The sequence below is a fragment of the Triplophysa dalaica genome, chromosome 13, assembly GCF_015846415.1.
Source record: "Triplophysa dalaica isolate WHDGS20190420 chromosome 13, ASM1584641v1, whole genome shotgun sequence".
Lineage (NCBI taxonomy): Eukaryota > Metazoa > Chordata > Actinopteri > Cypriniformes > Nemacheilidae > Triplophysa > Triplophysa dalaica.
This window is the reverse complement of record NC_079554.1, coordinates 9,041,776-9,054,087: the sequence shown is the minus strand read 5'-3', so window position 1 is coordinate 9,054,087 and position 12,312 is coordinate 9,041,776. Positions and strand designations below refer to the sequence as shown.

Genomic DNA, 12,312 nt, shown 5'->3' with positions numbered 1-12,312 from the left:
AAGACGAACAAACCCAAGTCTCGTGCTGTTTGTCGGCATACTCGCCTGACACCTGCAGATCGACCCCACCTGTTATCTACGTCATTAACAACGTCACCAGTAATCAAGACGTAAAATGTACATTAAAATTACAAAATAATTATCATATTTAATTAAATAAATAATCAATGCACATTGATTCTGATCATACTGTGTATACAGTTCTTTGTTACAACTTTTAATGAGTCGTAAAATAATGTCGTAAGAGTGCAAATGAACGAAACAAGGTCACTTTTAGAAACTTTTATTAACAATATCACATTACATTCTTCTCAAACTTGAATCTCGTGGATTGTGAACCCGTTTTAGGAATATATCCAGTCAAACCTGTCAATTTATGATTAAAAACAACTTTCCTTAACATTTTAATAACCTTTTTTTCCATTAGACAAATTAAACTGACCGAATGACTTTTGCTATTATGCTAAAATGGCTTACTAAAAAAATATTTTTTTAAGGAAGACATATCCTATTTAAAAATGAAATACTGTGAATAATTTGGACTGTGTTTAGCTAAATAAAGGTTCCCCAAAATAAAAATCACTGCTGTGGCTTATCATTTGTTTGTGTGTTGTGTTTATATAATATATATTTCTCTAATTAGAGGTGTCATGGAGCTAGAGCTGCTATTCCTCTCTGGTGTGATGAGATATTTATGAGAGAAACACTTCAAGATTAGCAACATAAATGATTCATCAAACCGGTTATTAAATAAGTATGGCTGATGAATTTCTTTACAAGATGTCATACAGTATAGAGTCTAACATCAGCTTCTTTCCCTCCAAGCTGCCGTCCTGAAGACAAATCTGGCAAAGGTGCAGTCTTGAAGTTTTAAAACAAACCATCACAAAGGAAACCGTTCAGAGATCTACATCACCAGAGAGCTTGGGGAAAATCCTGTTTGAATTTAAACAAACATTTCCTTCTGAAATCTGTTTATTCGAACAGTACCCATGAAAAAGTCCTTTAGGACCGTAAGATAAACAAAACAAAAAACAAAACATCCCTCATCTTCAGTTAAAAATACCCAGTTTATTTTTTTCTGTAAAATTGGACAACTAATCCATTGGTTCCTGTTTGATTCGAATGACGGAGGTTGTGACCCCACGGTGACTTCGTTTGAGCTCTCTCCTCAGTACGTACTCGCTGAACTGGGTTGAGTCCACACCGCCTCCACAGGAAGCGGCAATCTCAAAACCTCTCTGCTGCAGACGCTCCAGAACCTGACGAACACATTCCCACACACAGCAGATCATGAATGCTTTTATAACAAATGAACCAAAGATACACAGAATGATCCATCTGCAGAAACAGCACAGAATAGAGTTTAAAGACAGCTAGCTATCACATGCAGAAAAAAACACCTATTTATTAAAATTACTTATTATATGGGACAATCAGCATTACTTTTCAATTCGAATAGAAAAAATTGGTCCACTAGTGACAAATGAATACCAAGGCGTTTCTGCTATATTTACAAACGGCTGTTTTTATTTTGCATTTTTCAGCAAGAAGTCTTGCACTTAAGGCGAAAAATAGGATATCTGTCTGTTGCATCTGTTTCTGTCTTCTGCTTTCACACTCTCAGATCCTTCAGTCCTGCAGACATTTGCCTCATAGATCTAAAAGATCGCATTGCATTACTGTGGCTTGAGGACGTCTCTTTCTGTTGGTCCTCTCCAGCACCGCATCCTTCACTCTTCACTCTCTACACTCCCATCCATCCACCATTTTTCATATTTTTTCTCACCCCAGCTTACAGGTCAAAGTTAAGGTTACAAATCTGTGTCTCTTTCCTTCTGTAATGCTTTTGTCCTTCAACCTTCTGTCTTCCCGTTTTTTTGCAGTCTTGTGCCTCTACATTTCTCAATCTCCTGCTTCCATTAGTGTGACGGCGAATGCCAGGGGCCAAAAGATTTAATAACCAAACAGGATTAGACAGCCTCTAGACACACGCACATGCACGCACACACACACATGGTTACAGAGCACAGTATAGGAAACATTGAGCTCATAATCTTCATTCATTTTTGTTTTGAAACATACACCATTGTGCCCATGTGTACAGTTTCTAAAACCGGACTCCGTCCGGTACATGTGAGGAGATGTTACGCACCTGTACGGAGTTGAGGTGGCAGTATCCATTAAGAGGAAATCGGATGACATGAGTGGAATCGTGGTTCCAGCCCGCGTTCACAGAGTTGCACATGACGTCTCCTATCTCTGGGAAGATGTCCTCAATGAGGGCTTTATCGCCGCTGAGCGTTATCCTCTCTCCCAGCTCGGGGGCCACGCGCACTACCACGCACTCACACATGCGTGATGTGTACTTAGAGTCCTGCTCAGAACGCCAGCGCTCAAGCTCAGTCTGCAGTGGCTGCAGTTGGAAATATCGGGCCTCCTCGTACAGCAGAGAGTAGTCCTGCACAGACCAATTATACGATTATGACTATCATTTGTATTCAAACTGTAATTTCTATGAGTATGTGCATTCTTTCAGTACCAAACTCATGACCTGACATCAACAACAGTCACAAGAGGCTGTCAGGCTCGACAATGAAAGCATAAATTAACAAATCCATCGAGATATTATTACTTATTTTCCAAGTCTGCTCCAGTATACAAAAACTGAGAAACAGAAGAACATTTGTGAATTATTGACCATTTTCATGGTGTCCAGAAACCAGATTCCAAAACTGCATATATAACCATTGGCATCAATGCATAATACATATGATAGATAACATGTAAGATGAATTTATTTTTTCTAGGAAGGATACTGAGACATGTAAGTGACTGTAAGCATCACAACCTAAGTATTCAAAAACGCTGTATAATTAGAACTCCATCCACAGGAATTGCATAACAAACAAAACTAAGGCTTTAACAAAAACAGAGAATTCACATTCCCTTAAAATCCCCCAGCCAACTTGCCAGTCAAGCTTCTATTATAAATGGTTTGCTTTAAATGCATTTACAATTTTTATGCAAACCAAGGGCCGAAAGACACTTTGTACGTCTAAGGTCTTAATAATATTGTACAGTGTTTTTTATGGGAACATAATAACAGTTATGTAGGAGTCAAAGGGGCGGTTTCCAGACAGGGCTTACATTAATACAAGAGTATGCCTTAGATAAATTGGGAAATTGAAGTAGCTTTTATAAACGTGTCTTTGAAAAAAATCTAGTGTGTATCTTGACACAAAACAATGGCATGAATATATATGTATATATCAGTGAAAGATTTTTTCAGTTTAGACTGCTAGAACATGCATTTAATTCTATGACTAGTCTTAAGGGTTGTCTGGGAAACTTCCTCAAAGTTTTTTTAAAGTTTAAACAGTTTTCTGCCAAGTAAACCAAGATAACATTTCACAAAATATTTTTTAAAGGTGCCCGATGACTCCTGAGATAGGCACAGGCTCCCCGTGACCCGAGGTAGTTCGGATAAGCGGTAGAAAATGGATGGATGGATTTTTTAAAGGTGCTGTGTTTAATTTGGGTCCTTCAAATTGGGTCCTTGATTGGCAGAAAAGCAAGATAATATACTGTATATAACTGTCCTACATAATGAAGCGTTATGTTTTTATAACCTTAGAATGAGCTATTTCTATACACCCCTTAAATGGAATTCACCATGTTGTTTCTGCAGTACCCTAAAGGGACAAACTACTCTACAGAGCGCTTTTTGTAAATACATGATCTCCTTGAGCAAAGAAGCGAACTGTGTCAGCCACTACAGTTGTTTGAAAGGGAGGAGTGGAGTGAGCCGTTGGTTGCAATTTGCAACCTCACCACAAGATGACACTAAATTTCCTACACTGGACCTTTAACTATAGTAATGAAGCAGCATTTTACATTTCTTTACATCATTTATTTAGAACATGTGAGGTAAACATTAACAAAAGTAAAAAAAAAAAAAATATTTTGGGAACCAGTAAGTAGCAGTGTAGTTTTAAAGTCTTACTTTAAAGTCATCTGGGATGAGCAGTTTTGAGGTCCTGAGGAAGTTTAATATGTAGCGGAACATGTGTCCGTCCCGATCTATAAAATAATGCTGCTTCAGGCTGTCCAATACGATGGGCTCTGTGCCATCAAACAAACGGCCAATCCTGTAAGAGAGAGATACAAAATAAATGCTGTATAATCTTAATCGAAATTGTGTAATTCGCATATAATGACACGCACATTTGATCAAAAGTAGCACAAATTCAAATTCAACACCCTTCATTTGTCAAATCCATAATTCCAGTGCACATGGAATGTGATATTAATATGCCATTGTAGCTACATTTTGCAGTCTATAAACACCATCAAGTTTGGCATCTCCAGGACATTAATGATTCATCAACATAAACTGGATCTGCTCACAAAACGCCAACGTTTCCGGCATAAAATCTTTGAAAAGTTTGAGTGCATTTAGATCAAGATTCAATTTTACTTAAAGTGTAACTATTACAATGTGTTTAAAATTACATTTCATGCATTGTGTAATTTTGCTGTGTGTGAATGTAAGCAGACTGCCAAGTTGTAAAGCCGAACGTGAATGAAAAATAAAGGTATTGACTGGATACTCCATAATCCAAAGTAGGACCTTGAAATTCACAAAATATTAAAATTTTAATGTGGCCATTTTTTCTGTAATCACAAAACATCATTTGTTATAATACATGGCATAGCTGGAAGCAGTAGCCATCGTTGCTCCTGACGACACAAACGCCATCATCCAGCTCTCTGGCTCTCTGATGAGTGTATGTCATATTGATGTTGTTTACGATAAAGTAGCCGAGGGTGAAACAGATCACAACTGTCAGTGTTAGTATGCCTACGCCTTTCTCAGAAACCTCTCCTTGACCAAAATACAGGCAGATTTTAGCACCGGCCCAAGCAGTTTTCTAAGTTACGCTACATTTGATCTGTGAGCGTGTGGACGTGATCAAAGCCGTGCGATGCTTGCATGAGATAATGCGAGATGCTGTGCATTTAAATGACACGGTAAGAAGCAGTGGGAAGCTAAATCTGCGCGAGACATGTGAGCAGTTATGAGACAGGATGCTAGTCTGGCTCAAAGCGCTCCGGGCTTCTTTTGGCCTGTGCTCTGATGTTTAACTCAGTCAGCAGCTACAAGACAATAATGCTCTTTGGCATTGTAGAAATATAGCGGTCAGTGAGCTAATGAGCACAGACAAGCTACACACATATACACACACAGGCATACGGAGCGAGCGCACATCACGCATGCATGTTGAAAGTATGACATCTGTTTGAAAAAGTTTAGGCAGACTGCCAGATACATTATATGTGGCGGAACAAATAACAGGAATAAAATGTTTCAATAGATGGGGGAAGATATCTGAAAAATGGGAGATGATAGCAGCCATTCATCATACACAGGGAGAGACACATATTACTTTGGTCACCTTTCTTTGTAAGAAAAACACAAATACAGGGAGTATTGCTAATCGTTCAGGTGTATTTGTCTGTGTCCATGCATTTTACCTGGATTCTGGATATTTGGTTAATGTGGCCAGGCTGCTGGTATACATGTGACCCCCTACGTCGATATGCACTGGCGCGTTGGCCTTCGTAAGCTGTGCAGGTGTGGGGATGCCAGCTGTGCACATCGGCGAGGCAGGCGAATGTGCCAATAGAGGCCGAGTGGACATGCCCACACTGTTGCTGCGATTCTCCTGGGGAAGAAGAAATATCACTGTAGTTGAGATAAGTCAGTCTCAAGATTCTTGTTCATGACGGAAGGTTAAAACAGTCAACATAAAATGGTTTAAGTACACTGCCACAACCCACTGCATAAGCATCTGTTTCTATGGGCCGCTATACGTAGGTCGTCCGCCACATTGGAACGTGCGAGCCGATCCGTTAACAATCAAAATCAAGCTGACTGTGATGATTATGAAAACATATTTATTGTAAACTTCAGCATTATGTTTAAACACTAACACATCACAAGAACGAAAGGTTATCCCATTTTTCGTGAATTTAAATCACTGTGGTTTCCACAGCCATGTCTCCGCAGCCATGCATTAGCAACTTAAAATCCATTCAAGCTATACATTTGATCAGTATGTGTTTTCCCTGGAATTTGAACTTATGATATTTTGCACCAAGTAAAACAAAGTTTTAAGAACTGTGACCATTTAAAAAAAAATTATGTGCACAATCACAACAACAGAAATGTGTATTGAGAAGGTAAATAATTGTTTTGAATTCATGTTAAATTAATCTTAAAGGAATAGTTACCTTAAAATGAAAACTCTTTAATTATTTACACGCCCTCAAGTCGTTTTAAACCTGAATGACTTTCTTCTACTGAACAAAAAAGAAGATATTTGGAAAAATGTTTGTAACAGATAAGCGTTGGTCCCCATGGACTAGCATTGATTTTGTGTCCACACAATAGAAGTCAATGGGGACCAACAGTTTTTGGTTACTAACATTTTATATCAACATCAAACCTTCTTTTGTGACAATGCAGAAGAAAGAAAAGGTCACACAGGTTTAAAATGACAGCAGGGTGAGTAAATGATGACAACATTCTTATTTTAAAGGCAAACTATTCCTTCAAATTATTGTGCCCATTAGCTGCAAAAAAGTATTTTAACATCAAAAAATCTCCAAAATCTTCAAATAAAGCAGCATCTTAGAGTTCCATTGAAGTGCCTTGAAATGTGCAGCTTTGTTTAATGCATTGACGTAAATTAAATCTAAAAGGAAATTAGGGCAGAGCATATTGGGTGGCTCCTCCCCCTTTTAAAAAACAATAGCATTTTGCTTGCCTCATAACCTGGAATTTAAGAAGCTGAAGTGCACAAATCGTTTTCTCTTGATAATTCTTTTACACCACTACTGTAAGAAATCTCTTTTACCAATAACAGCACTAATAATGACTTTACTGTCAGCATTAAAACAACATTTATTAAAGTAGCTGCACCCTCATTAAATCTCTCATTCCATTGTCTCAGGTCTGACATTATCTGCTAGTTTGCTAAATCTCTGCTGTGGTCACTATCTACTGAGGTACAATGAAACAGCCACAGGCAAACTTTCTTTTTAAAAGATGGAAAAAAGCACAAACTGAAACATAAGCATGCTTGTGTACGTGCGTATATCAATGCCTTTCTCGCCCAGAGCGAAGTAAAGCTATCTGAGTTGGCTGTCTTGGAGAATGGGTTTAGCGGGCTCCCTTATACAGCGACCTGAAAAACAGGCATTAACCCTTGATAAACATGCATTCCGGCTAACATATTAAAACACTAATGATAAACATATCTGGCACAACTGAATGTTTTAGTGGGTGCAGTTTTCTAATGCTGGTTGAATTGCGTCTGATGCCTTTGGGGGGACTAACTAAGGTCAAACGTCATTGTCTCATCTTAAAAAGAAAGTTACTATTTTTTTCTGGCTAGTTTAGAGTGAAGAAATTATAATGTTTGCTTACCTACAGAGATCTTGCATGTACACTGACATGCACATACACAACGTGTATAAACACAATAAAGATGTTAATTTCATGTGGTATAGTTACTTTAAAGAGCAAAGCCAGTTCAGTTTATTGAAACAGTATTTAAACTGTTAAGCGTTTTATAGGAACAGTGCTGTAAATTAGCACAATGTAATAAAGTGACAATACTGTGGCAGTGTGAGATTGTTACATGCACCATAAATACGGACATGATTTTAGTTCTTGCTAATCCCTAATAAAACCTATTTTACTGTGAGAAGTAATCAACAATGTTCAATTATTTCTGTATATGAAGCAGATTTTTTTATTTGAGATGCAAAGAGATGTTCTGAGATATAGAGGACAGGTCTGTGTGTGATTCATAGTCCATTATATCAGGGCTCAATAATAAGGATGGATCACTGGCACGGGGTCAGTGAGAGAGAGATTTTCACCAGTTGACAGCACTTTTATTTGGCCTGTTGGTAAAAAGCTGTCTTGTTATTGAATTCTAATTATCTACACCTGTTTCTGTAGCTTGCATATTTGATTTTTTAGGATTTGTGAGAACATTCTTGTTTACTTGTTAAAGTGACCTTTATGACCTGTTTAAATAAACAAGTAAACAAGAATGTTCTCATAAACATTCTCACAAATGTTCAAACACAAACGTTTTAATGTTATAAAACTGGCAAAATTTGTTTAAATGGTTGGAATAATACTGCCAGGCAAAGGCAAAAGGCAGTAACTTAAAAAAATTGTTATTGATATTTTTGGGACATTCAAGTCTTCCTTTATTTTGTGGATCAGTACACTTTAAAAATGTACTCAATTTCATAAAAATGAGCTTTATGAGTCAATTGAAATTAATTACGGTATATTGAACTGACTTAAAAATACAACTCGATTTTTTAAGTCAGTTGAATATGATTTAAGCATAATTGACTCATAAAGCTAATTTTATTTGAGGATTGCACTTGGAGAGGCACTTCACAAAGCTTGCGTACGGACAAAAATCCATGCCAGTCTCGGATGTGCAGGGAAGGTTGTCATCATCCGTGTTGGATCAGTTTTTTTGCAGTATATCTTGAGTATTTTATCCCCCAATAATATAATGGGTTCTAACTTTAAAAGCCCCATGAGAAAGGAACAAATACAAATATTACGTCATTCGAGTTAAGGTCTTTTGCCTTTAAAGGGTTTGTTAAAAATTACATCTTAATTACACATTGCATTACATCTAAAACAAACGATGTGTTTTAGCTGTGTCATATCATATGACCCCTTTAAGTTGCTTTTATTAAAATGCCTTGATAAAAATATTACTGGTGTGCATCTTGAGACAAAACAATGGATATGTCATGGCAAATTATTTTCAGTTGAGAAAGCTCAAACTTTCGTTTTAGTCTGAGACTAGTTTTAAATCTTGTCTGTGAAACCGGGCATTCATATTTTAAATAAATATTTCATTAAATTATTTAAATAATGCATTTAAATATTGCATTATTTATTTCATATTTAAGTTAACAATTCGATATAAATCTGGCACATATTTTATTTGATTTTTTTATAATTTATTTTTGTGGGTGGAGCAGACGTAAATGTTGGTATCAGTAAAAATCTGAATTATTTGCCCAGTCCAGAACAGAAGAGTAAACAAACTTGCTGTAAATAACTGTTTCGATGTCTCAAACATTACACTAGGTGTAAAAGGCATAGTTACATAAATGGTTAGGGAAGAAGGGAAGACAATATTTTTTCAGTATGTTCAATAACCTATTCCCCCTGTAGGGGTCGCTATTGCATTTTTACCCCAGACACAAACTTTGACAAGTATGATGTTTGTTTAACTAGAGAAAAAGAACAGCACAAAATTCTTGAGAAATTATAGTAAGAGCACAGCTGAAAAGGTACAAAATGCACAGGCTTAAACACCTGAGGAAAAATAATTTTGTGTGTATTTAAGAATAAAAACATGCATGAGTGGGTATCTGTGGTGTTTTTCCTGGAGCACTGTGTTTGTTTGATTCAGGGCATTGATGTAGTGTAATGCAGCTGAAGAACACACTTGACCCACTACAAACAGCTCTTCTCAGTTTAGGGTGTTTAGGAGTCATTGGTTTTGTTGAAGCTCTGCACAGGTGCAATATTAGCTCATTCCTCCGCAGGCAAAGAATGCCTTTATTTTTCACACTCACCTTCATGCTAAGGGTAAAGGCCTTAAAGAAAAAGTCACTGCCTGTTTTCACATAGCCTACTTACATAGCACGATAATACACTAAGATATAAAGATATCAACCTTGATCACATCCCCAAGGGACCACTGGTAGCTTTTGCTGTGGTCTTCAAGCAAAGATCGTACTGACTTTTAAAGACAAGAGCACAAGGAGAAATATGGATACATGTTTAGATATAAACTTAACAGATGAAATATCTTTATCTGGATCTAAAACAATAGGGAAATATACAATCTAATAAAAATCAAAGAGCAAAGAAACTTGGTTTAGTGAAAGGTAGAGGACCAGTGACATAATTCAGATTTGCTTAAGTATTTTGTCTCAAAAACAAAACAAAACACACATACAATATAATATTAAAAATAAAATTATAATGAAAGAATGCACCCCAAGGAGGTTTGATGACAAATGTTTTATCCAAATATGACACAATATGACAGACATGACTCAAATATGACAACTTACAGTTGTTCCTTTTATTAGTTTATTTGCATAAATGCTTGGCGTGATACAATTGTCTTTTATTCCAGCCCAAAATATTCAATTTCATACCGATCTGCAAAAAAACGTGAAACGGTTATTACCTGTGAGGGAAGCATATGAGAGATCTCTCCGTTGGGTTCGCAAAGAGAGGTTACCAGCGCGGTGACAGTCGGAGTGCCCGCGCGCTCAACTGCAGGGCGCGCGCAAAGTCTTTTTGGCGATGCCCCTGGCCCTGGTCCTGAAACGCTGATCGGATAGACCTGCGGCCGCGGGCGTTTGATCACTTTCTGCGGTTTGAGCTCGGACTCGTCTTCGGAGTCGTGCGCGCAGGACAGCACGTGCTGCAAGTTATGCGGATGGCGCGTTCCGTTGACCGTTTCCGGGGAGACCCGGAGAGGCGCCAACTTTGACCCGATGCCCGCAATGCCGTTAAGCGTTGCTATGGAGACGGCGCCGATGCAGTGGTTGGTATAGGTCTTTGAGAGTTTGGCGGCCCGCGAGAGCATCTGCATTCTCGTGCCCAGCAGGTTTTTGCCGATGGCTTTATTTTCGTACCAAGTCGTGTCGCTCTCGCCGCAGTGATCCCGCGGTCGCTGGAAAAAAGCCTTACAGAGAGGATTGCGCTTGGAGAGGTACTTCACGAAGCTCGCGTACGGGCAAAACTCCGTGCCCGTCTCGTACATGCGGGGAAGGTTGTCATCATCCGTGTCGGATCTTTTTTTAGTCCAGGAGGCTGAACGAGACTTGTGATACGGCCCGAGAGCTTTAAAGTAGACAAACTTTCTTCCGTCCTCATCCATGGCCAGCCCGAAAGAGTCCTCCTCTAGCTCGCGCTGATTCTCCCGCCCCCTCGTGCAGAAGTACATACAAGTCTCGAACCACACTTTATTGAGGAGCCCGAATGGCGAGCTGGCGCTGAACACTGCCGAAGTGTATAGTTTTCGCAGGTCGGAACGCGTAATGGCTTGCTTCTGCACCACGGGACCGGCGCCCTGCTCTTCCAGTTTGCGTATCACCGCGGCGAGCGCGAGATTGGCGCTGCGCAGCTCGGGGTCCTTGGTGAGGTCCAGCGTGCGGCAGAAGGGGGGTTCGTTCAGGTACCGGTTGAGCGAGCTTCGGATGCTGATAAGAGAAGACTTGCTGTACAGCTGGCCGCTTTTGGAGCGCGCCTCGGAATAGAAAGAGCGCAGCACTTTGCAGAGCGCGTGCTTATCCATGCTCTCAAAGTCCGTACTTTGCGCCTTCTCAGTCAGGTATTCCCTGAAGATTCGCACCGCGTATCGGGTTGCCAAGCGTGTGTTCTCGCTGAGCCTGGAGCGATCCGACGGGGAGCGATGCATGTCTCCCTCGGTTTCAGAGTCTAAAGCTGCGAAAAACGGGTCCACGGACTCCGGCTCGTCCCCGCAGTGCTGGTCTGTATTCCGCATAAGGACCGCTTCCCCCGTTTCCACGGTAGCGCAGCTGTCGGGCTCCCCGCACTCCTCCCACTCCAACTCGGCTTCTTCTTCTGACACTTCTCCCTCTTCCCCTGTAATCTGGATCTCCTGAATTTCTCCCTCCTCTTCTTCTTCTCCATCTCCCGAGCCTTCGACTCTCTCTCGATTCCCTGACATCGGGTCCGGTTCATCACTACAGCAGTGGTCCCCGCTGCCAGGCATTCTCGCCATATTGCAGTCTGACTGTGTATGAGTCCCGAGGCAGTGCGCATGCGCTATATTGGACCGCAGCGCTGAGAGCTTTTGGTTTGTTTTAGTGACCTTCAGCAACGAGAACAGGCACGCGCTCTTAAAGGTGCAGGAAAGTGGAGCTAAAACCCTCTAAATTAAAGCTATGCTCCCACACACACTCAGAAAGACAGCTAAAGCGAGAGGGGAAAGCACATAGTCAGCTATACTCTATATTGGACCGCAGCAAGTCAATACATTTGCAATAATGCTTTACACATGCCCAAATACACACTCACCCACACAGATACACACCTGCTAATTATTAAAGGGCTATGAAGCCAGGGCAGGCTTACTTGATTTGGGAATTTCCAGTAGCAGCTGTGAACATGTCTATCCCTTAGGCCATCCATATACTTTTATATCTTTC

General features: G+C 39.8%; 1 protein-coding gene across 1 annotated transcript; it reads right to left on the bottom strand.

Annotated features, from left to right (window-relative positions):
- Positions 1-267: 267 nt before the first annotated feature.
- kctd1 (potassium channel tetramerization domain containing 1) lies at positions 268-11,980 on the bottom strand. Its single transcript, XM_056764548.1, has 5 exons — positions 10,320-11,980; positions 5,539-5,729; positions 4,007-4,151; positions 2,156-2,461; positions 268-1,262 (listed from the first exon to the last, which is right to left on the bottom strand). Exons 1-5 carry the CDS (start codon positions 11,883-11,885, stop codon positions 1,098-1,100), a joined length of 2,373 nt encoding a protein of 790 aa, XP_056620526.1. The 5' UTR covers positions 11,886-11,980; the 3' UTR covers positions 268-1,097.
- Positions 11,981-12,312: the final 332 nt, after the last annotated feature.

Bases quoted from the DNA above. Each gene is read 5' to 3' on its own strand.
- kctd1 (XM_056764548.1), bottom strand. From the start codon at position 11,885: ATGGCGAGAATGCCTGGCAGCGGGGACCACTGCTGTAGTGATGAACCG. The intron at 5,730-10,319 runs GTAATAACCGTT...CTTCTTCCCCAG, and splicing joins CTCATATGCTTCCCTCACAG to GAGAATCGCAGCAACAGTGT. The intron at 1,263-2,155 runs GTGCGTAACATC...TGTGTTCGTCAG, and splicing joins GCCACCTCAACTCCGTACAG to GTTCTGGAGCGTCTGCAGCA.